The following is a 23,661-nucleotide window of genomic DNA, read 5'->3' on the forward strand; positions in this document are numbered from 1 at the left end:
GGAAGCTTTGCGAACAGGGACACTGAGGCATCTGGAGGAAATGGAACCGGCTGGGTGGGGTCCTCAGGTATGTGGAAGGGGCATCTAGGTGTGTGGGGAGAGGACATCGGAATGTGGGAGGAGAAACAGGACAGGTATTGTAGGGGTAGTTTCTATTTAGAAGGTAGAGAGTAGGTGGGGCGACAGAAGCGACTGGAATCGTCTTTGGGGGAAGTAGGTAGTATGAAGGCAGGTGGCACGTAGTGGGCAATGGGAAGCTGTATTAGGGTGCGTGATTGACAAGTCCAGGAAGTGTTGTGAAGGGCAGAAGTTCTTGAGAGCAGGGAGTTAATTTGGAACCGCAGCGGCACATGCCGTTGAAGCACTCAGCCGGGTGTAGCGGTACCGGGCTGCGGTCTGGGACAACAGAAGCAACCCGGATTGCGTTAGGAAAAAATGATTCTTGGCTCCCACGGATACAGGCTGGAAGACCACACTTTAAAAACTCTTCGGGGCAGGCGCAGGATTGGAGGGAGAGGCGACGGGACCCCTCACTCCCAGTTCTCCGCTCGCGTCCTGCGCCGCGTGGCCGTCAATTCGCGCCTTTGTGTGGCGGTGGAGCCAAGCCAGGGGCAGGGTGGGGGCGCCCGGGCTGGAGAGGCGGGGGAGCCTCCCCACCCGCTGTCCGAGAAAGTATCTAGGTGGGCGGCCCCAAAGCTCAACTCCTGGCGTTCCCAGGCAACAGCCATTCGACCCGGTTGCTGGGAGACGCGTCACCATGGCGGCGGCTTCGCCGCGCGGTCTGAGTATTTAAAGAGCAAGCGCGCGCAACACCCTGGCATCGGAAAGCGGCCTTCCGGGGCAACGCGGTTTTCCCTTCTCCCTCCCCCCTCCCCTCCCCCTTTCCATCCCCTCGCGCCCCTCGGGGCGCCAAGTCTCTAGCCTTATAGGTGAGCCCAACTCTCTGCTGTGCGCCCCTGGCCCTGTGGCTCGGCCAGCTGTAGGCTGTGAGAGAGTGGGATCCCGGGCCCCGGGCGGGCGGGAGGGACGGGACGCGGTGCAGTGTTGTTCTTTGCCCTGCCAATATTGCACTCGTCCCGGCCTCCGGCCCCCTCGGCCCCCCGGTCTCCCCCTTACCCGAGCCAGGCAGCCTCCCCGTGGTCTCCCCCACCCCCGCCTTCCTGGTTCCCCGGCTGATCTAAGACGGAGTGTTGTCGCCGCTGCCACCGTGAGTAAGTGGGGCTGGGAGAACTTTGGGGACCCCCCCAGCCGGCACCCCATCCTTCACTCAGCCCTGTCTGGTGTCTTCTCCACCCTTGCCTGAAACTCAGTCCAACTCTCCCAAGGCTCTCATCCTCCAGCCTCTCTCTAACGCACTCCGTTTCCTTGCTGTCTCCCACCCTGCCCTGGCAAAAAACAAACAACCAAAAACAAATCCCTAAAAATAAGCAATTGCAGTTAGTTAGAAAACAAGGGGAACTTTATGGCAATGGGATGTTCTTTTCCTGGGGGTTAGTGCCTGAGTAATACCCCTTGGAAATCTTCCATCTCTTGACAAGTGGGGTGGGTCACTGCCATCCTCCCCAACTCAGTGGCTGAACTCCTCACGAGTGGGTGCCAGAGGAGGGGTCTGTGGTTGCCCGAGGGGCGGACTGTAGCTTAGACCCCAACCCCGGCCTCCAGGGTCTCCAGGATGGGCCCCCAAGCCCTAGGGGTCCCTAGAAGGCTGGATTCTGAATCCTGTGACAGCTCCTCAGGCCCTTCCCTGGAGTAGCTGCCTCCGGAATGGCTCAAAGTCCTCGGGCACAGTGTCTGAAGGAGGGAGACAAGTGAGGTCAGAGGATGTGTTCTCCAGGTGGGGGGAGGGGTCGGGTGCGTGGCCCAGAGCCTCACCGTTGCAGCGGTACTGGAGGTTGGACCAGATGATGTTCTCTTGGGAGAAGCAGAATACACCGAGGCGCCCCCCTCGCATGGACGTGTCAATGATCACCCCCGAATCTGCCACTAGCTGGGGACCCTCATAGAGCTTCACCCTGTCCGGGATAGGGGAGTGCATGGGTGCCACTGTGCCCAGGGAGCCTACTCCCGCCCCCCCCCAACCAAGCCTGGCAGAGCCGGGAGGGAAGGATAGGCTGGGACTACTTTTCTCAGGCTTGGGGCCCCTAGTTCTTTGTCAGGCCCCTTTTGCATCTCAAAGCACCAGCCGCATTCCAGGCGAGGATTGGGTTGCCATGACGACAAGTACAATGGGCTGGGGGGTGAAGTCACCCACTTCCCAGGCTCTAGTCCATCCCCCCCCTTTATCCTTGTCCTGGCACCACCACAGCCCTAGGCACCTTAAAGGAGAACCAACCCTGGGGGGTCCTAGAGAGTTTTTTCTCTTAAGAACCGTGTTCCCGCTGCCTTCCCACCTAATGCTCACTTGGCACCACCACAGGGAAACGCTAAGAGAGAAGCCCGTGCAGGCCCAGTCTGGACCCTTCCTGGATGGGCTCCTGTCTAGCCCAACTCAGAGGAGGGAGGACATGGGATGCAACCCCTCCAGAGAAGGGCCTGGTTTCTGGAGGCTCCCACAGGGCCTGTATGATGCATCTAAGCACAACACCTTTTTGGGACCACAGGGGAAAGAACAGAGCAGGACAAAGTGCAGAGGACAAGTGGCTAGCCCAGCCTGGCCTGCAGGCCCTGGCATGGGTAGGGAGAAGGGAGAGAGAAATCATCAGTCCCTGCCCACAGCCCCTGGGGAGTGGGCAGAGGTGTGTCCTCCAGGAGCTGCCTCACCGGATGTAGCCCACTTGAGGCCGGTGCAGGAGCTGCCAGCGATAGGAAGTCTTGTCACGCCAGCCCACGTTCCGTGGGTCTGTCCACAGCAGCCGGACCTGGTCAGGGGTGTGGCCTGTGTGCCACAAGGCATTCCGGAGGTGTTCTCCTGGACCTGAGGCTGACGTCACTGCCTGGCGGTTGGTGGGGAGGGAGCAAGGTAAAGATAATGAGTCAACCAGCTGTGAATCAGCCGGCCTGGGCAGACACACAGGTAAGGGAGCTAAGGTTAGCAAGGGGCAGTGGGACAAGGACCAGGGGGGACCCTGAGGGCTGTCCTATGGCCAGGCCAGGCTGTGGGGTGAAGGGGGAGAGTTGGGAGATAGGGCCTAGGGTGGATAAACTAGGCAGCTGGGGGACCTTGAGCTGCAAGCCTGGCTGCGCGACGGCCCGGAAGGGGGTGGCCTGCCAGTAGGTCTGCTCCGTCTGCTTCCACATGACCACGTAGAAGCGGCCGCTGTCCTGGTAACTGAAGAGAAAGCCTGCGTAGTCATCGTCGGTCACTGTGTTCACATGGAAGGTACCTTCAAAGTCCACACCATTGAAGGCTGTGTAGCCTGGGATGGGGGTGGGTTGAGGGTTCCAGGTCAGAGGATGCCTGCTGGCTGAGGACAAATGGGCCAGCCTGCCCACTTCCTGCTCTCTTCCTGCCCACTTCCTTTGCTCCCTGTGCCCCTGTAGGATTGCTCCATAGGAATGACTGGACTGGGCATCCCTCACATACCAACTGCCAGGCCAGGGTCGCTGTTCATGGTCTGAACAATTTCCATGCCCTGGGGGTTGTTCAGTAAAGGAAAAAGAAAAAACAGCCCTGATCCAGGTGCAGGGGCCCCACCTGGGCCCCACTCTGAGGTCTAGCCACCACCAGCACCCTCCCTGCCTACATCCCTGGGTACCTGGTTGAGCACCACCCAGTTTGGGTCAATCTGAGCGTCACCCTCAGGATCCAGGACAACGGTCTGATAGGCGCGGAAATCCGTGAGGGTCACCTCTGCACTCTCGGGACACACGTCCAGGGGGTCAGCCACTGCATCATTGTCAAAGTCGTCCTCACACACGTCGCCTACGCCATTGCCTGGCCGGGGTGAAGGCTGGGTGATCAGGAAGGCTCTGGTAGTGCCACCAGCCACAACTCTCCTCCCTGGTTCCACAGTGCCCCCCGCCCGGAGCTGGCCCTCCTCACCATCTGAGTCCTTCTGATTGGGGTTGGCCACCAGGCGGCAGTTGTCGGGACCTGGAGGCACGTAGTCTGGGATGCCGTCATTGTCATCATCCCCATCGCACTCATCCCCAAGGCCGTCATTGTCTGAGTCCAGCTGAGAGCTGTTTGGCAGCTGTGGACAGTTGTCCTTGGTGTCCTGATGCCCGTCACCATCGCTGCTCCGAACAACAGCCGCATATCAAGCCAACAAACAACAAAGAGTCCCACCCTATCCTGACCCTTGCTTCTGCCTGGGGGGAGGGGCACAGTCTGTGGAGTACCTCATCCTCCTCACTGCCACTCAGATGAGGTAAGGGGGGGAATGGAAGTCAGATGATGGGAAAGGATGACTTTCTGCTCTGGGAGGCAAAGAATGAAGGCCATGTCCTAGAGGATTGAACTAGAGGAGAGTAAAATGCCTTTCCTTCTCAGCCAGGACCCCACCTGTCCTCATTGGTGTCGCAGACGTCGCCCACCAGGTCGCTGTCGACATCTGTCTGAGAGAGGGGGCCCTGTTTACCAACTCCTCTTGGGTGACCCACTTCCCACCAGAGGGCTGGGGCTTCACCCACCCACCCATCCCTGCCCTCGCCAGCCCCTGTACCTGGGTGGGATTGCTCATCTCGGGGCAGCTGTCGCAAGCATCTCCCACTCCATCCTCATCCCTATCCGTTTGTAGTGGGTTGGGCACTTTGGGGCAATTGTCCAGTCCATTGGGGATGCCTAGAAAGGGGTGGCACTTTGTCCCATCAGCTGACCAGAGCCCTAAGCTTCTCCACCCACAGGACAACTGGTTAGGAAATCTGCTGTGACCCTGCCACCCCCATGTTCTCACAAACACTTGCTGCAGGCAGTGCCCACAGGCATCCCTCCCCTATTTCCAGGGACCACCTAGCCTCCCTGCCTCACTTTCCCCACCAAGGCCTCACAAGTTTCCCAGCCACCCCTAGCCCCAGGCCTGCACCATCCCCGTCCACGTCGTTGTCACAAGCGTCTCCTTCTCCATTGCCATCTGTGTCCTTCTGGTCATTGTTGGGAACGTTGGGACAGTTGTCACAGGCATCACCGAATGAGTCTGTGTCAGAGTTCTGCTGGTCCTTGTTGGGGAACAGCCGGCAGTTGTCCTGGGCAGAGTGGGAGGGTAGTGAAGGTGTCACATCTTCCTGCAATCACTGGCCATCTTGCACTACCCGTGTCCCTTTGTGCCCCTTGGATGGTCCCACCCTTCATCCCAGCTTCTATGTGGTCCACCTAGTCCCGGGCACCAAGCTGTGTCTCCCTAGAGAGCTGCCAGGGGCCAGTGAGAGACAGAGACACAGAGAACAGCAGAGGAACCGGAAAGGGCAGTGCAGCCAGGGAGCCACCTCGACATTCTTGATCCCATCCCCATCGGCATCATCATCACACTGGTCCCCCACGCCATCATTGTCAGCATCTTCCTGCCCAGAGTTGGGTGTCAGAAGGCAGTTGTCCTAAAGTGGGGGTGGATAGGGTAGAATCCATGAGTCCTAGCCTGGCACAGTCTGTGGCTCCCCACCACTTGCCCCCAACCCCTCCAACCTCCCGTCTGCCCCTGCACCTGCTTGCAGTGCTTGTTGTTGTCCATGCAGGGCAGGGCCTGGTCCGGGTAGCCGTCTATGTCTGTGTCGGGGCCGCACACATTCCCATTCCCTGCCCAGCCCACGTTGCACTAGGCCAACACAAAGGAGGTTGGGGGCAGTGTTTGTGTGTGTGTGTGTGGCAGCTTGAGTTGGCTCTGCTGCAGGCACTGTTGTCCCCACTAAGCATGGCCCAGGTCCCACCATCTTCTCCCACCCAGTCCCTACCCCTCTTCCTAGGGTTTCATATCCTACCAAGCTCCCAGTGCTGCTCACCTGGCAGGACACAGCACCATTACGTTCAAAGAGACAGTGCGCGTGCACGTGGCAGGGGCTGTGGGCTGGGCTGTGGCAAGTCCTTGCTGGGAGGCAGCCATGGCTCTGGTTACCCAGGAAACCCAGGCGGCAGGGGCCACACTTGAAGGAGCCCTAAGAATGGGGAAGCAGTATCTTAGGAAGACTGGAGTGAGCCTAACACCCCACACACCCTCAAGGCATCTAGGACCAGCACTGCTGGGGACAGAAGCGTCACTGCCGGCCATTCCAAGTATATCTGGGTCTCTTTCAGGTTCTCATGGCAACGATACTTTCCCAACAAGGAAGTAGAAACTCAAAAAAAAAAAAAAAAAAAAAAAGTGAAAATAGGGCCCGGCGGCGTGGCCTAGCGGCTAAAGTCCTCGCCTTGAAAGCCCCGGGATCCCATTTGGGCGCCGGTTCTAATCCCGGCAGCTCCACTTCCCATCCAGCTCCCTGCTTGTGGCCTGGGAAAGCAGTCGAGGACGGCCCAATGCATTGGGACCCTGCACCCATGTGGGAGACCCGGAAGAGGTTCCAGGTTCCCGGCTTCAGATTGGCGCGCATCAGCCCGTTGCAGCTCACTTGGGGAGTGAATCATCGGACGGAAGATCTTCCTTTCTGTCTCTCCTCCTCTGTGTATATCTGGCTGTAATAAAATGAATAAATCTTAAAAAAAAAAAGTGAAAATAACTTCTCACAGGTCACAGCTAGTAAAAGGCAGATGTCGGAATTCCAAAGCCAAGTCCTTGTAAACACCTCCTTCAGCCGAGTGCTGGGGAGGGGGCAGGGCAGGAGGACGGCTGAAGAGAACCCCTGACATGCAGCTCACCACAGTGTTGGTACAGATGGAGTTTGGGTCACAGCCACCATTGTTGCCATCATTGCATTCATCGATGTCATTACAGACCTAAAGTGGCAGATGGAATAGAAGCAGACCTGTGTTGAGGGCCCTGCTATGGCCTCAGCTGTGAATACAGACCCAAAGCTGACGCTGTCAGCCCTCATTCCATCTTACATTGGGGTCCTATGGTCAACCCCAAAGCCCCTGGCAGATCCAAGAAGTGCTACCCATGCTGACCTGTTTACTGGCCCGGGCATAGTCGATGCCCACGCCAGACACCCGGGTGCCCTTGTATCCTCGGGGACAAGCTTCACAGTGGAAGCCAGGCATGGTGTTGATACACTTGGAGCCCGGGAAGCAGGGGTCAGCATGAGCACACTGGGGAGCAGACAAGGAGGCATGAGTCAGGCCTCACCCTGGGGTGCTGCAGCCATTGCCCTGCCCACCCAGCCCACTCTAGGCCAGCCTTCTGACATCTGTCTCCCAACTCCCACTTTGCTGTATCCGAGCCTCTCCTAACCCTCAGCTCTTGCTTCTCTGAGTTCACCTAGCCCTCTTGATGCCCACCTCAAACCCCCACCCTTCTCTCCTGCCCTTGTGGCTTCTGCTTTCCCCACCTCATTGATGTCGCTGCAGTGGGTGCCGTTGCCCTGCAGGCCTGGGGGACAGGGCCCACAGCGGTAGCCTGGATACTCATACACTTCCATGCAGTCCACACCTCGGAAGCAGGGGTTGGGGCTGCAGTGGGAACGCTGCTCGTGGAAGCCTGGGGGTGGGCGCAGGCAGAGCCACCCAGAAGTCAGCATTCAAGTCCCTGGAAGGTGACAGGGTTGGGGAGCACCGTCTGGAGCCTGCCCTGTTTTCCCACTCACCGCACACCTGACACTCCATGATAGTGTTACGGATCAGGGACATTTCCTTCACCTGGTGGGCGAAGCGCAGGCAGGAGTCAGCTCCTGGTGTCTGCCACCTGCTCTGGAGTCAGCACCACCCCATCCTAACCCCACTCAAACCTGGTCTCGGATGTCATCCCGCAGCTCCACCAGGATCTGATTGAAGAGGGTGAGTTGGGTAACCAGCGCTTTGGTCTGCTCCCCTGCCAGAGCCCAGGATGGGAGAAACTCAGGATGAGGGGTGGGGAGGGGGTACGACTGGCATTCTGCCCACCTGCCCCCTACCCGCCCTGCCTAACTGAAGAGGACTTGACTTCAGACAGCTGTCAATGCCCAGGACCTGCTCCATACCCTCACCCCATCCACCGCAGGGCCCACTCACCTAGAATAGAATGCAGGGCACTGGCCACTGGAAGGGATGAGAAAACATAGTCAGTGCACTTGGGCTGGACGCTCAGGATGAGCTGGGTGGTGGAAGGGCAGAGGTGATGGGCAGGCAGCACTGGATGTGGGACCCTTTAAGGGAGTTTCCTCACAGGAGATCAAACCCAAGTTCATACCAAAGGACTAGGTATTCAGGGTGAGCGAGGTCAAGAGCTTATGAGCCACCAAAGTCCAGTGCAATCAACCAACAGAAGGCTCTGTGTTACCTGCATTGTGGATGGAGTCATCCCCTTGGAAGGGACATTCGCTCAGAGCTCCTACTCGGGCCATGGACCCACCCAGGATGAGTTTCATAGACTCCACAAAGCCCTGGGAGGGTAGAGGGGTTAGAGCAGTGGAAGAGGGAGCTCTCCCACCTCCTCCTCCCACCCCCGCTGGCACCAACTCCATCTTTCCACACAGGATTCTCCCTGCTCACCTGCATCCTCAAGTAAGCCTTCTGCCCGGTCCTAATCTCCAGCCCGCTGACCTCGGCCGGGGGGATGGGGGCCAGTGCAGGAAGGCCAGCATGTTGGTCTCCCAGTCTGCAGTCCACATAGAGCTGCAGGCCGGGGCTGGGTCGGGATGGACCTCGGAGCCGCAGGATGGCTGTGTGTGTGCGCCCGTCGGCCAGGCTGGCCTGCTGGAGGTTCACTGCGTGGACCTTTCCATCCTCGCGCTGGTACCGCACCAGCACTGCCCGGGAGGGGAGGTCAGTATGGGCCTTGTCTCCCACTCTGGTGGATCCACTCTTGTGGATTCCATATCTCTAGGGTCACCACCCCTAATTCAGCTACAGGCCCTCAATGCTGCATACATTGATAGTGGTTCTCCCCTTGGTTTAAGAGACCAGACGTCAGAGCATCAGTTCATTCTATCCTGTCCTGGGGCAGCAGTGGGTCCAGGTGCCCACTATGCTATCTTGGGGACCTGAAGGACCTCTCTGGGTCACTGCCAGAGATGGGCTTCACCCTCCCTCTTGGCATTCCCCAAGTACAACCTCCCATCCCTGCACATAGCAATATCATTACATGGGGGGTGCCTGATCCACCCCCCCATATCAAATGCCTTCCTCCCCAGTCCCTAGCAGAAGCCAAGGAGAACAGGAGGCACCTGGGCAGGGGATGGGGGAGCGTGCTCAGAGGGACACGGCTGCAGGACCAGGAGATGCCCACCAGTCACCTTTGTTGATCTTGCCCACCACAGAGGCCTCCAGCCATCGAGTGTTGTCTTGGCGAGAGTAGAGGCCAAAGAGGACCCCGCCCTGCTTGGGGGGCAGGCGGAAAGTGGACAGGAGGTAGATGTCCCCAGCGGTAAGGAGGGCTGTCCGGATCTTCTCGGCCACAGCCACCATCTGCCGGGACTCGCCCACAGTCAGCAGGTCAATGACTGGCCAGGCAGAGGTTATCAAGGTCAGAACAGAGGGTTAAATACTAAGGCCTGCCCTCCCTGTTGTGCCTTTAGGGGTGGGGCATCCCTTATCATCCCATCCACAGCCCCAGGTGGTGATAGTCCAGTTCTCAGCTCAACCCTTTTGGCCAACAGAGGTGTGTGCCTTGCTACCTCTCCAGTTACAATCCCTGTGATGGTGGAACCTGCAGGCCCCAAGGCTCTCTTGGAAATCCAGGAGCACCCTACAATCTTGAGATGCCCCCACCAGATGGCGCAAGGGAGATACACTGTGCTGCTGTTCTCAGGTCTGAGTGGCACCTGGCGCCCACAGCGCAGCAACGGAAGGCTGCTCTTTTCACCACTGGGTTTGGCTCCTACATCCAAGCAAGTGCCTATCCTCCCCTCCTGGGGGCTCAGTGCGCTCCCCTGGAGGGGAACAGTTACCCAGTGAGGCTCTGACCTCCCAGCACCGTCTGGGCTGTCTCTTCTGGGAATGTGGGACCCAGCTCTCCTTGTCTCCTGTGTCCTAGCCAATCTGTGGTTTCCCCTCCCACCAGTGCAGAATCTGTGCCTGTGTCATCTGCCCCAGTTACCTCTCCCACACCCGGGCCCAGGGCCCATCGTGCCAGACCTCCCAGGAGAGCCCAGACCTCTGTCCCCACCCCCACCCTCAACTTCAGCAGCCAGGACCCTTGGGGGAATGAAGCCCAGAGACCACATCTTCAAGCTGCTGTGCCAGACCCTGGGGGTGTCCACAGATGCTCAGACCCCCAATCTTTGGCTCTGGCCTGACCCTGGCTAGTTCCCACTCACCCACCACTCCGTGTGTCCACTCCCTCCACCAGGCCACCCTTCCAGGGACTCTCCCAGGGACTCTTGTTTTCCAACAGCTCAATTTCAGGACTGGTCCCTATCCCCTGGCTCACATGTTTCCCTGCTACCTGGACTGGGGTGAGGGCTGGGGGGGGGAGGCATCAGAAGGAGGAGGAGGCCCAGAGGGGGCGTCTAACAAGATAGAGTCAGGCTTACCCTGCAGGTCCTGACTGGCAAATGCCAAAGAGCAAAGGAGGAGAAGAGCCAGGGCCCCCCGAAGTTCCTGCGTCTCCATGCCGCTCGGCCGGCTCACTACCCCTGGCAGACAGGCGGCTGGGAGGGGAAAAGGCTAGGCAGGCGGAGAGAGCAGGAGAGGGGGGCGGAGGGACGGAGGGGGGAGTCGAAGGGGGGGGCAGAAGGCGGGTGAGGGGGGGCTGAAACAAAGAGCTGCCAATCACTCTGGAGGCATCCTTAGTGCCGGTGGTGGGGGAGAGCCCCGGGCACCGGAGAGTCCTAGAGGCCTCCTCGCCGCCAGCCCCTCCCTACTGGTCCTCTCCCCAGGTGCCTTCCTCTCTCGGTCATCCCCCGTTGTTGGGGACCTCAGCACAGAGCTACCGAAGGCTACTGTTTTCTGGAAGGCAGAGTCGGGGGCAGGCAGGAACCTCTGGCTTGGGCAGCGACAGGCAGTGGGCATTATTCCACAGCTGGCAGGAACAGATGCCAAGGAAGCAGCCGAAAGGAGCTGGTTTATAGCGTCCAGAGGATGCCCACACAGCATGAAGATCACTCCTGGCTCTGACGGAGCAACTGCTCTTTATTTAGGGTAGGGGTTCCCCCCCACACACACACACACACTCGCCGACATGTGTGCTTGAGCCTCCATTTTCTCTCATTTTCTAGGAAAACTTGGGAGTCAGAAATCATCCGACAGGAACTTAAAAAGAGGTCAGTGAGGTCGAAATGAAGGAAGCGGAGGCCAGGGGCAGGAGTAGAAAACCAGGGCAGAGGACAGACGTCCAAGCACCGACTGGAGGTACCGGAGGACGGGCCGTGACCCGGATGAGGCGGAGGGGGTGCCTGAGTTCCCGTTACCAAGGTAACGGCCCGGAGCCGCACCTCCCCTCCCCCAACTCTGGCCCCAGCCCGGCAGCCGCCGCCGCCCCTGTTTTGTTTCCATGGCGACAGGCGGCGCGGGGATCGCTCCAAACATAACGCGCTGTGGAAAACATGCGGCTCGGAGGATCCCCCCTCAGTCCCCGCCCGGGGCCGAGCCCTGAGGGGCCTCGGGGCAGTCCAGGCCTCGTGCAGCCTGGCAAGAGCGCCCGGGGCCAGCCCAGGCGCCCGAGGACTTCTTCTCCCAGGCCAGCCGCGCCTACGGGGCTTCGGAACTCCGCTAGGGCCGGGCGTCGTGACTCCCTGAGGAGCGTGGCCAGGCCCACGGCCCAGCCCTCCTGCAGGGGCCGCTTCTGGATGGGCCGGCGGGTGCCCTACCCCGCAGTTCAGTGCCCCGCCCCGCGCCGGCCAGCCGCCTCCCCCAAGTCCTCCTCAGGCCCCCGGCCCGCAGCGGCCAGAGGGGCGGCGGCGGCAGCAAGCTGGCCGGCGCAGGGGAAGGCGGACGCACAGGGGGAGGTGCTTCCGGGACAGAGGGCGGGCAAGATGGCGGCGCCCATGGAGCTGTTCTGCTGGTCGGGGGGCTGGGGGCTCCCGTCCGTGGACCTGGACTGTCTGGCCGTGCTGGTGAGGGGTGGCGCCGGCGCCCTGGAGGACTAGGGGAGGGAACTCGAACTGGCCAAGCATTCGAATTCAGCCCGGGGAGCCTCAGCACGAGTGCAGCAGGGGAAACTGAGGCAGTCAGCGACCGTGCTGGCCACGATGGACCCAGATGGACCTGTGCCTTAGTTTTCTTTGGCTTTGTGCAGCACCAGAACGAGGCCTGGGCGGGGGTTCACGGGGAAGGGTTCTGGTCCTTACTCATCCTTGTGGTGCCTGTGTGACCTTGGGGCCATAACACTTCTCCCCGGGTGCTGTGCCTTTGGCGCCAGGATGTTGACTAAACCGGACAATCTCAGGAATCTCCTTGGGCTTTACATTCCAGTGTCTTCAGCCCGCTTCCCCTCCCCTCCCCCCATCCACTGTCTCCAGTCTTCCTAAAGGATGTATTGAGCCTATTGTTCATTGGCCCTAACAGCCCACAGCCAGGGCTGTCTGTATAAAGATCTTTGGAGTCAAACTGAGTTGAAGTCACTCTTTCACTGCCTCTTTGGTTTACAGAGTTATCTCTTAGGTTTCTAACACCAAACATTGCTTTGCCAAGATGAGTAAGTCTTGGTCCCTCCCCTTGAGTTGTTATCAGACAATTGAAGGTAAAAACAAATACAGCAGAATGTTGAGGTGGAAGTAGGAATCTGTCACAGAGACCACCAAAGCAGAGCATTGTCAGGACTCCCCATTAGAGGGTCTGTCTCTCTTTGGGAAAAGCTTCTAAGGAGGTGGCCAGAGAAATGGAGGAGGAGTCCTCTGCTGACTGTGTAACAGTTATTTATATAAAAGTTATTTCCCTTCTTAGTTTCCCCATGCGGGAGATGGGTGTGATCTTGCTACTTTCTGCTTTCTTCCCCACCCTGCAGACCTATGCCAGATTTACTGGTGCTCCACTCAAAGTACACAAGATTGCCAACCCCTGGCGGAGCCCTTCAGGTACCCAGCGTCCCCCAGGGGTGGTAGGTGGTTGAGGGGAGGAAGAGTGGATACAGGGGGAGGAGCAGAAACGTGGCATTCCTGTGTGTGACAGGAAGACCAGGGTTGTGGTGAGCAAGCTTTTTTCTCCACATCAGGAACCCTGCCTGCCCTTCGCACCAGTCATGGAGAGGTCATTTCCATACCTCACAAGATCATCACCCACCTGCGAAAGGAGGTACGTGGCTTTAGTAGAGGGGCTGCCAGCACAAGAAGCTCCATCAGTTGAAACAACACAGTGTTTATTGAGCATCAGATACAGCCAAACCAGATGGCTGTGACCAAGGGCATGAAGGAGCAGGTGTTCTGATGGGGAAGATGCACACAGTGTCGCTGCAAGATAGTAGGGCGCTGTGGTGGCATCCCAGGGCACAGTGGCTTCCACCTGCCAGGCAGCGGGAGGCGGAGGCCTAGGTGGATGATTCAGGGACTGGAAAGCAGAAGCCTACAGTGGGCTCCAGTGAGGCCCTAAGATGTGAAACTAGAGAGGAACTTCCAAGGGTTACTTCCTTCTTGTTAGGGCCCAGGTTGGGCTGGACATAGGGTTCAGGCTGCACAAGGCTTGGAGACGGTAAGGGGAGTTGAAAGTGTGGTACAAGCAGGGTAAGTTGTGCTCAGCACAACTTGACTGTGATCTTGGATGAGTCATTGAACTGCTCAGAGTCAAAAGTTCCTGGAGTGTGCAACTAGGGGACTTCTAACACACTTAGCAAGGATTCTCCTAGCATTCACATGAAGGGACACAGCATCAGAAATGGAGGAAGACACTCTTCCTTATCACCACTTTGCTGAAGGTGGAGGCACTGAGCTAATAAGAAAGGCCTGTAGCAGTGGGGGCCTGATTAGGGCCAAAGCTGGCAGGGCCCTGGGCCAGTGCCCTGAATCCTCATCTAGGAACAGAACTTGTCAATTTCCCAAGTGCTTTCCTCCTCCATTAGTTCCTGAGGTAGTCCTATTGTGATGAAGACATTCTTCCCATTCTGTTTCTTGGGAGGGAGAGGCTGCAGCTTAAGGATCAAAGGGATATTAGGGACAAAGTTTACTCAAAGGGATGTGGGGAAGCAGGGAGGAACCAAGACTAGAGATGAGGAAGGTAGGGCAGCTGGAGACCCGGGGTGGCATACGGGTGGAATGTGTATGTGGCGGTGGTGCCTGGGCCACGGAATGAAGTGGGAGGAGCCAAGAGCTGGGCCACTGGGCCCTGAAGGGACAAGTGGGGCGGTGTGTGGGGGGTGTCAGGGGCCTGAGTTTGCTGGGTCCAGGGTGTGTGTGGGTGGCAGCTCCTGGCTCCTGAGGCATGGACCAAGGCCCAGTCTGCCTGGGTGCTTGGATCTGCTAACTTTGTGGTGTCTGGATGGGGAAGTTACTGTTAGAGAGTTGCCGTCAGCAGGAGTGCCGCCAGCTTTCCGTGGAAACTCTGGGAGCTGCTCCTAGTTTGTGGCTGGGCCTTCCTTCCTCCCTCCCCCTCCCCAACCCCCAGTGGGCACAGGAGCTTGACGGCTAGCAGACTACCAAGTCCAGGCCTTGTGCCAATGGCAACAGGCTACTGGCTGGGCCCAGGCAAGGGGGCCTTAGAGGAAAGAGTATGTTGTACCTCCCGTGGTACGCAAAGCCTAAGGGGCGGGGAGGAATACCCTGCTGACCCCAGCTCCCCAGCATAAAGTGGATTTTTCCTTTCCATCACCACAGAAGTACAATGCTGACTATGATCTGTCAGCCCGGCAGGGGGCAGATACCCTGGCCTTCATGTCCCTGCTGGAGGAGAAGCTGCTGCCCGTTCTGGTGAGTGTGCCCATCTCTTTTCAAGTATTCATGTCCAAGGAGGGCAGGGGTAGACACTCACACACACACCCACTGGCTCCAAACACTGTCGAGACAGAATCCCACCCCGAGCCAAGCAGGCACACACGTAGCCTCAGACCTCCCCACCCTCAACCCCATCCTTCCCTTCTACCCAATCCAGATACACACTTTCTGGATCGATGCCAAGAACTATGTGGAAGTGACCCGGAAATTTTATGCAGAGGCTATGCCCTTTCCGCTCAACTTCTTTCTGCCTGGCCGCATGCAGCGGCAGCACATGGAACGGCTGCAGCTGCTGTGTGGGGAGCACAGAGCAGAGAATGAGGAAGAGCTGGAGAAGGAGGTAGCTCTGGGACAGGGGCTGTCGTAGGAGATGAGCCCCAAGGAGGGTGGCTGGACATGGGAGTGCCAGGAGAGGGGATGGCACTGTGCCTGCAGCAGCCACAAGCCTATCTGTGTCCTGCCTACAGCTGTACCAGGGGGCTCGTGAGTGCCTGACCCTTCTCTCTCAGCGCCTGGGCTCCCAGAAGTTCTTCTTTGGAGACGCGTGAGTCAGACCCCAAGGGGGTCTTGAGGGGGGCTTGGAGGATGATGCGGACTTTCCCTGGAGGCTGCAGTCCTGGTGACAGTGGGACTCATGTATGTGGTCAGAGCCTCCTCGGTGGTCCCGCAGGCTGGGATGGGAGGGCAGCCAGGCGCTAAAGGGGCCTGCCGGGGCTGCGGGAATACTCAATGTGCCTTTTATGCAACCCTGGGATAGAGCCCCCATTCAGAGGCAGCCTGGCGCCACCTTGGGAACTCTCCCTAGTTCAGGTCCTGTCTAGCCATGGTGACCGTCTGCTGCCCAGAGCCCTGCCCCAGGCCGCCACTTCTCTCTCTCTCCCCTCCAGCCCTGCCTCCCTGGATGCCTTTGTCTTCAGCCATTTGGCCCTGCTGCTACAGGTGAAGCTACCCAGTGGCAAACTGCAGGCCCACTTGCGGGGGCTCCACAACCTCTGTGCTTACTGCACCCACATCCTCAGCCTCTACTTCCCCTGGGATGGAGGTAAGGGACAGACGGGTGGGCGGCCAAGCCTGGGGAGAGGCGCAGGGCCCCAGGAGCAAGTGTCCCCACCCACCTGCCTTCTTGGCCCCTTAGCTGAGGTACCGCCCCCACGCCAGACATCAGCAGGCCCAGAGGCTGAGGACGAACCCTACGGGCGCCGGAATCAGATACTATCTGTGCTGGCAGGGCTGGCAGCCATGGTGGGCTATGCTCTGCTCAGCGGCATCATCTCCATCCAACGGGCAACTCCTGCCCGGGCCCAGGGCACCCAGGCCCTGGGTCTAGCAGAGGAGGATGAAGATGAGTGATTTGGCCACATGCTCCCCAGAGTGACTGATCTTTCTACTGTCGTGCATTCCAGAGGCCCCGTGCCTCCCCATTGTTGGTACGGCCAGAAAGGGTGCTCCCCCCACAATAAAGCTGCTCATATTGACTGAGATCAAATGTCCTCTCTTTTGAAGGCTGCCTGTTTTTTAGTTTTGTTTTGTTTCTGTCTTTGGTCAGAAAAGGCACCAAAAAAAGGCGTGGGAACCTCCTCTATTACTCCTGCAGAGCTCCATTCTGCATCTCCACCAAAGATACAGTCCTGTTTTTCCTCAGTTTTGCATCCAACTTCCCTCTTTTTTTCTTTCCCTTAAGCAACATCCTCCCTCTGCCCCCCACCCCACACCTCTACTTGTGTTTATACAGTGAGCTCAGCCTGGGCCTGGACCCAGCTTCCACAGGCAACCAACACGTAGCACAGCATAGGCTTACACAAGCGCGGGGTATGGTCCCCCAGGGCTTCCTGATCTTTCCACTGGTGGGTGTGTTAGGTGGCTCTAGTCCTTAGCACCAATCAGAGGGGGGAAATAAGTCACCTAAGCTGCTGCCCCTGGGGTCACACCACTGGTAGCTACCCCCTCCCCTGCCCTGCTGCAGTCCTATGGAATCACAGCATGTATGCTGTCTTTGTCCCTTTAATGCCCATGGCTCCTGGGGTGTCTGCTCCTTCCATCACTGGCGACGCCACACGTAGGTGTGGATGGAGTAGCCAGGTGAGATCGTTTCCAGGAAGCCCATGGCAGGATCCTTAATGGTAAGAGGCACGTCCTTGGAGGAGCTGGGGGATGGGGGAGGGGAGAAGCTGAGTGTGAGCTCGCTGAGGCCCCATGTCCTGCCCACCAGCCAGCTCCCACCCCCGGCCACCACTGCCCTCACCGATTGAGTACAACCACCACCGCAGAGCCGTTGGGATGCAACAGGGCCACCGTGTCTAGGTCATTCTTGTCACTGGCCATCAGCCCCACTCTCTGGGAGCCCTCAGGAATGAATTTACTGTATGTGGGAATAGGCATCATCAGGGAGCCCAGCCCAGCCCCGGGGCCCTCAGGCACCTCGCACTGAACCCTTATCTGAGAAGTCAGCCACCCCTCACCCTCCCTGGGAGCTGCTGCCCTGCCCCTCCCACGCCCTGGCCTCAACATTGGGCATCTGGGCTGGATGTGTCCCTGACGCCACCCAGTCACTTCCTGCCCTGATGGTGCAAGGGGGGGGTGGGTGTGCCTGTTGCAGGGTTCCCACCCCGAACATCTTCCTGCTCCTGCCTGGTGTGAGGTGATGCAAGCCCCATGCAGGTGATGACAGACCTGGTGAGGAATGGGGCGCCTGCCCTGCGTTTACCTGAAGTGGCCAAGGTGGTAGAACATGGGCTGTTTGTAAAACGTATCCTTGGTGATATCCACGATGATGGGACTGTCGACAAAGTTGCGCACCCAGTTGGGGCCCCCCTCGAGGTTCAGGGCAAGATTCCAGTCAGTCCAGCCGACCACATGGTAGAGGAGGTTCTGGGGTGAGGGACAGTCAACACAGGGGTTCCTGTGAGGGTGATGCGGGCTGTGGATGGCCCATCCTGTCATGAGTACTCTCTTGCCTTGAGCATTTAAGATGGTGATACTGCAGCAGGTGCAACTAACTGCCAGAGGTGTGCAGATGTGTAAGGGGAACAGAAGACAGAATCAACATTACCCAGCGCATCACCCTGCGGGTAAGCTGCCTTGGAAAGACCACCTGTCAGCCCTTGGTAAGACAGGAGGATCTGGGTGGCCTGTCATGTGGGGAGACAGGACTTGGCTCACCGTGATGATGCTGTGGCTGTACTGCATCCCTCGGTCCCAGGAGCCCAGCCGCACACTCTGTTCCCAAAACTTGGAGCCCACACAGGCCTCTGAGGCGAAGAGGGTAATGTTGGGGAATAAGCGGTGTGTCGCCCCTAGGGTAGCTTTCGCTGGAGCCAGAAAGTCCAGGTACCAGTGTACAGCGATGCCATGAACGTACTTGGCTGCCTCTGGGTCTGTGAGTACCTGCACAGGAAAGGAGACCCACTGACCCCAAATGCCACACAGAAGGTTCTGGAAGGGGAACTAGGAATCGCAAGAAACAGGTAATGAGATGGCAAGCAACTGGGGGCAGAAGAGGGCTAGGTTCACAGCAGCCATGGCACTCTGTGGGACCCTGGAGGTCCAGAGGGTACGGTGGCCTGGGTACCTGGACCCAGCCCTGGGTGCTCCAAGCACCTGGCACTGCCCAGGACACCGGGATCCCAGATGGCAGTACTCAGTTTCAGTCCTAGATCCAGTCCCAATTCCAGTTTCCTGCTGGCATGTACCTTGGGAGGCCACAGATGATTGTTCAAGTAGTGGGGCCCCTGTCACTCTTGTGGGAAGACCCAGACTAAGTTCCCAGCTCCTGGCTTCAGCCTGGCCCACCCACAGCAATGGCAGGCTTTGGGGAGATGAACCAGCTGATGGGACATCTCTGTCTGCCTTTCAAAAAAAAAAAAAAAAACAAACGAATCAAGAGCTGTGGCAGGGACAGGCATTGGCCACTGACAAAGCTGTGTCCTACATCACAGTGCCTGTATTCAATACCCAGCTGCAGCTCCCAGTTCCAGCTGCCTGCCAGTGTGTACCCTGGCAGGCAGTAGTAATGGCTCAAATAACTGGGTTCCTGCTACTGGGAGACCTGAACTGAGTTCCTTGCTCCCCCTGCTCCAGGATGTCCAGTAGGGATTTGGGGGTGAACTGGTAAATGGACAAGCATGCACTCACTTCCTATGTCATATGTGTGTGTGTATCTTTCTTTCTCTCTCCAATGAATGAAACAAAACGGGAAAAAATAAGGCAGGGAAATACTGTTGAGTTTGGTAGTCAATTGGTCAGTTGGAGGCTGGATTTTGAGGGGGTCACTGGGACACTGAGGTCCTGGCCCTTACCACCTTTGCCCAGTGGGGCAGCAGCAAACGCTGGTCATCCAATATCAGCAGGCGGACATCTCTGTGACTACTGTTGGCAAGGGCAGGACCCAGGTCACGAGCGATGAAATCTCGCTGGTGTTCAGCAGTAAAGCCCAGGCATTGGAAGGGGTACCCACTGATCATCCCTGCTGAAGGCTCATTCTCGGCTGTCACCGCCCAGAACCATAAGTTATTCTCAGCATAGGCATCCAAGAACCTGGCAGGAGGAAGGGCATGAGTAAGCAGGATCAAGGAATGAGACCAGGCCCAGCTCTGTGGCCTAGCAGCTAAAGTCCTCGCCTTGAACGCGCCAGGATCCCATATGGGCGCCGGTTCTAATCCTGGCAGCTCCACTTCCCATCCAGCTCCCTGCTTGTGGCCTGGAAAAGCAGTTGTGGATGGCCCAAAGCCTTGGGACTCTGCACCCGTGTGGGAGACCTGGAGGAAGTTCCTGGTGCCTGGCTTCGGATCAGCATAGCACAGGCAGTTGCGGTCACTTGGGGAGTGAATCACTGAACAGATGATCTTCCTCTCTTTCTCTCCTCCTCTCTATGTACATTTGACTTTGCAATAAAAACAAATAAATTTTTAAAAAAAGAAGAAAGAAAGAAAGGAGACCAAGGGCCCGGCATGGTGGCCTAGCGGCTAAAGTCCTCGCCTTGAATGCACCAGCATCCCATATGGGTACAGGGAGCAGGTTCTAATCCCAGCAACCCCGCTTTCCATCTAGCTCCCTTGGTTGTGGCTGGGAAAGTAGTTGAGGACAGCCCAAAGCTTTGGGACCCTGCACCTGTGTGAGAGACCCAGAAGAGCTCCTGGCTTGGGATCGGCTCAGCACTGGCCGTTGTGGTCAGTAGGGGACTGAATCATCGGACGGAAGATCTTCCTCTCTGTCTCTCCTCCTCTCTCTGTATATCTGACTTTGCAATGACCAAGGTCCCTGGGCAGTAGGAGACCTGATGGAGTAAGACAAATAGGAGGCCAAGACCCAGGAGGTGAATAGGTGAGCTGGGGTAAGCAGGTTGAGGACTTGGGACATAGAACAAGATGTCCCAAAAGGGGAGGCTGGTGCAGGCCACCAGGATTTGCTGATCCCTTACTTCACAAAGTATCTGGCCCAGGTCTGATGGTAGATATTCCCTGGTTGACCTTTGAGTGTCCCCTTCCCATTCACTGCCCCATTGGTCTTGAGCCATGTGGGTGAAGTCCAAGGGCTGGCAAAGAGCGAGACAGGGCGCTGGGCCATCTGCAGGGCTCGGTGAATCAGGGGGATCTGGAGACAGAGGCAGGGAGGAAAGAGACACCCTGAGCTGGCACACAGGCAGACTAGCCCAACCAGCACATCAGGTCCAGCCATCAGCTCACCACCTCCCACCCTCAGGACAAAACACAGAACAGGGGGGCAGGTTCTAGGTTTCTCTAGAGACTGCCACAGCCTGAAAGCTGTCTGTCCTCCCATACATGGATGCCCTGAGACCCTGAGGCAGCCAGAGTGCCCACCTTGAGCTTGGTATCTTCTTCCAAGAGGCTGAAGTTGTGCAATTGGAAGTCCTCGGGGGTGTCGGCATAGGTACTAGTGCGGATAGAGAAGTCACAGCTGGCCATGGGCACCCGGATAATATTGTATTCAATTCCTGCAGAAAGAAAGAACCAAAGGGGAGAACGGAGTGTATTGCTTGCCAGTCCTCAGTAGTGCCTGAGACAGGGCTCAAAGGGAGTTTGACTCCTGGGATGGGCCAGCACCTGGGTGAAGCACAGGCTCTGGGCAGCCTGAGTCCCCAAGCATTTAGCAGATCACCAGGGTCACATTGTGTCACTGGCCATTAATGGAGGACCCAATGTCAGGATCTAAGGAAAGGTTAAAAAAACCAACCAAACAAACAAACAAAAACAGCTGGCTAGGTCTATGTCACTTTGGGCCCCTTTTCCTCACCTTCTTTAGAGAAGTAGGATTTCAGAAGCAGGTCCTGGGCAGAAGGTGACAGAGCGAGGATGTTGAGGGCGGCCGCATCTGTCATGGCCCCTCCAAACCCCTTCACTTTCTGGAATTTTTCCTCTGGCTGCAGGGTCAGGAGCAGCTCTGGGGACAGCCACAGGGAATGAAGGGTGTCAGTGTCCAGGGCTGAAACTCATGGTGTGGCACCAGCAGGAGTTGGCTCCAGGAGGGCCCAGCCTGCAGCCTGGCCTAGGGGCAAGGTGAGGCGTTGGCAGTCACCTGCACCCGTGCGGTTGGCCTGGAAGGTCCCAGTACTCAGCTCCATCCGTCGCCCGCTGCGTGTGCTCTCGTAGCGGCTGAAGGTGCCAAGGGCAGGAAAGGTCAGGGGGTCAAGGGAGTCACAGTATGTGGCATTGCAGACGCAGACCACGGAGCTGTAGCCAAAACTTTTAGGGATACAGGGACGAGCACCTAGGAGGGAGGAGGAAGAGCAGAGGTGAGGACCCAAGAGTGAGAGGGTGAGCAGAATGGACAACCCTGGTCAGGCAGATGGAACATGGGCTTCAAAATTCCCCTTCCACTATATCCCCTCCACCAGGCTGGTCTTAAATCCCTCTACAGGGTTCACTGGACAGCTACAAAACGTCCCCCAGTGACACACTTGAAGACTGGCAGGCAAAAACAAAAGAGCAAGCTTCTCCCTCCCCATCATTTACCTGATGCCCATGACACTGCCTGAAGGAGAAGCAAGACTGGGAGGCTGGCAGCCATGCCGGTTACCCTGCCCCTTTGCTTGGCACCTGCCTGAAACCAGAATGAGGAGTGGTTAGAAGGCAGGCCCTCCACCCTTCCACCACTCTCCTGCCTACAGGTGCCCCAGCCCAGCTGCCTCCCCCCAACAGGGAGGGGATAAGGCCTGAAGATTCCTGGGCACACACCCTCCCTGCAGCTCTCCCACCCACCCCAATCCTGGGCCTGGGACTCAACACACACTTCAACCTGGACCCCACAATCCCTCCATCTGGACCTTGCTCAATTTGCCACGACAATTAGGGTTCAAATAATCTGTTCATTGAATTCCAGAGCCTTGGGATGGTCAAGATCCCAGCATTAGCAGCATGACAAGACCATGGGGACCCCAGTCCAGTTACCTTTCTGTAAGGCTGGGAAAACTCCATCACCTTGGGGTCACCGGATGAGGAAAAAGCTGCAAGGCTACCAGAATCCCGGAGAGATGGAGGAGCCGCTGAATGAAAACAAAGATGCAGCCATTAACCCTGGCTACAGGCATGTAATTCGCCTCCCGGGCTCATTCCGGCACCAAAAGGAGACGGGCGTGTCATGTGATGACCGTGGGCGAATCACGTGATACAGGAAGTGATGCCATTGGAAGCCATAATTGTGAAGGGCAAATTCTTCCAAGTACTGGTAGTTGCATATTCCGTGGAACTCGGATAAATGAATGGGGATGACAGCGTGGGGAAAGGATCTATAAGAGGTTGGCGTGAGAATTGAGCAGAAGCTGTCAAACCCTAGATACTGAGGGTGGTGGCGGGCATATCCCCTGCATGAAAACATTTCTACGTGGGAATGATAGGGGTGGCAATAATGCAAGGAGTCTCACTGTCCAAAATACTCAAGTTGCCGAGATGTTCGAGACGCACTGACTTTGCCCGAAACAATCCCACAAGGCTTTGGAGTCAGACAATAATACAAATACTACAGATAAGGACGGAATCGGTAACAGGTGCTCACAGGGAGGTAGAGAGGTATCCAGGCAGGCACCAAAGACGAAAGGGATGCAAGAGGTTGCCGACCTGAGACCTTCCAGGAGGGTCGGAGCAGGAAGGGATGGCGGGGCCGGGGAGGCGGGCCAGGAGGGACGGCCCGGCGGAGGGAGGGCGTGGTCGATCACCTGCTGTGCGCTCTGGGAAGTGTTCTTCCTTTCTCCCAGGACAGGGAAGTTTGTAAAGTAGTCCACAAACTGGGAAGAGATGTCCGTCCAGGCATAGCCCCAGTGGCCCTGAGAAGGGGCTCGGCCGTGGTGTTGCTACATGAACCACATCAGATGCAATTTCGTGGGAGTGAGAGACCGTCATCATTGACTGCAGCCCTGAGCCTCTAGCCTCACCTGTGACGCGGAGGTGGTCATCTTGCTGGAGTCAGGGAGATGAGCAGGCGCTGCTGAGTTCTTCGTGTCTTTTAAAAAATTATTTATTTTGTCTTATTCATTTGAAAGAAAGATACACAACACACACACACACACACCCCACCATGTGCTGGTTCACACCCAAATCCTGCAACATCCAGGTGGAAGCCAGAAGCCAGAAACTCCATCCAGGTCTCCTGTGTGGGTGGTGGGAACCCAAGTGCCTGGGCCTCCTCCTGCTGCCTTCCAGGGTCCACGCGAATAGAAAGCTAGGAATGTTTGTTTCCCCTTGTGTTTTGAATAATCTCCATGAAATATTTCCCACCAGTAAAATCCAATGGTTTGTCTGCGTTTCCACAGCGTTGAGCACTGAAGAACTGTGTCCGTGAGAGGGGCCGGGTTTGGCCCCTGGCTCCACCATTTATGGGTGATTGGGCTGGCAGTAAATTACCTAATGCCTT

The 23,661-nt window shown here is 57.5% G+C and overlaps 3 protein-coding genes across 4 annotated transcripts; 1 reads left to right on the forward strand and 2 right to left on the reverse strand.

The window, feature by feature from the left end:
• Nucleotides 1–1,412: 1,412 nt before the first annotated feature.
• Nucleotides 1,413–11,296, reverse strand: THBS3 (thrombospondin 3). 2 transcript variants are annotated; one of them, XM_004588992.4, is made up of 23 exons: nucleotides 10,474–11,296; nucleotides 9,235–9,441; nucleotides 8,492–8,748; nucleotides 8,280–8,382; nucleotides 8,012–8,038; nucleotides 7,750–7,832; nucleotides 7,609–7,660; nucleotides 7,354–7,502; nucleotides 6,974–7,114; nucleotides 6,725–6,802; nucleotides 5,875–6,027; nucleotides 5,580–5,690; nucleotides 5,365–5,472; nucleotides 4,965–5,124; nucleotides 4,605–4,723; nucleotides 4,445–4,497; nucleotides 3,983–4,176; nucleotides 3,696–3,874; nucleotides 3,524–3,572; nucleotides 3,160–3,356; nucleotides 2,761–2,933; nucleotides 1,873–2,012; nucleotides 1,413–1,791 (listed from the first exon to the last, which is right to left on the reverse strand). In XM_004588992.4, exons 1-23 carry the CDS (start codon nucleotides 10,550–10,552, stop codon nucleotides 1,733–1,735), a joined length of 2,871 nt encoding a protein of 956 aa, XP_004589049.1. In that variant the 5' UTR covers nucleotides 10,553–11,296; the 3' UTR covers nucleotides 1,413–1,732. The 2 variants fall into 2 exon arrangements, with proteins under 2 accessions (XP_004589049.1, XP_058516373.1); XM_058660390.1 differs by lacking the exons at nucleotides 8,012–8,038; nucleotides 8,280–8,382; nucleotides 8,492–8,748; nucleotides 9,235–9,441; nucleotides 10,474–11,296 and having other exon boundaries at nucleotides 1,414–1,791; nucleotides 7,616–7,660; nucleotides 7,750–7,828.
• A 73-nt stretch (nucleotides 11,297–11,369) lies between these two features.
• MTX1 (metaxin 1) lies at nucleotides 11,370–16,280 on the forward strand. The gene is made up of 8 exons (XM_004588993.4): nucleotides 11,370–11,994; nucleotides 12,885–12,954; nucleotides 13,092–13,171; nucleotides 14,683–14,775; nucleotides 14,957–15,139; nucleotides 15,267–15,343; nucleotides 15,687–15,841; nucleotides 15,935–16,280. The coding sequence occupies exons 1-8, from the start codon at nucleotides 11,485–11,487 to the stop codon at nucleotides 16,147–16,149; spliced, it is 1,383 nt and encodes a 460-aa protein (XP_004589050.2). The 5' UTR covers nucleotides 11,370–11,484; the 3' UTR covers nucleotides 16,150–16,280.
• On the reverse strand, nucleotides 16,271–22,397 carry GBA1 (glucosylceramidase beta 1). Its single transcript, XM_004588995.4, has 11 exons — nucleotides 22,203–22,397; nucleotides 21,768–21,855; nucleotides 21,331–21,522; nucleotides 21,049–21,195; nucleotides 20,616–20,749; nucleotides 20,216–20,388; nucleotides 19,095–19,332; nucleotides 17,959–18,183; nucleotides 17,504–17,667; nucleotides 17,042–17,158; nucleotides 16,271–16,943 (listed from the first exon to the last, which is right to left on the reverse strand). Exons 1-11 carry the CDS (start codon nucleotides 22,227–22,229, stop codon nucleotides 16,838–16,840), a joined length of 1,611 nt encoding a protein of 536 aa, XP_004589052.2. The 5' UTR covers nucleotides 22,230–22,397; the 3' UTR covers nucleotides 16,271–16,837.
• Nucleotides 22,398–23,661: the final 1,264 nt, after the last annotated feature.

This window comes from Ochotona princeps, chromosome 2 (genome assembly GCF_030435755.1).
Source record: "Ochotona princeps isolate mOchPri1 chromosome 2, mOchPri1.hap1, whole genome shotgun sequence".
Taxonomy (NCBI): Eukaryota; Metazoa; Chordata; class Mammalia; order Lagomorpha; family Ochotonidae; genus Ochotona; species Ochotona princeps.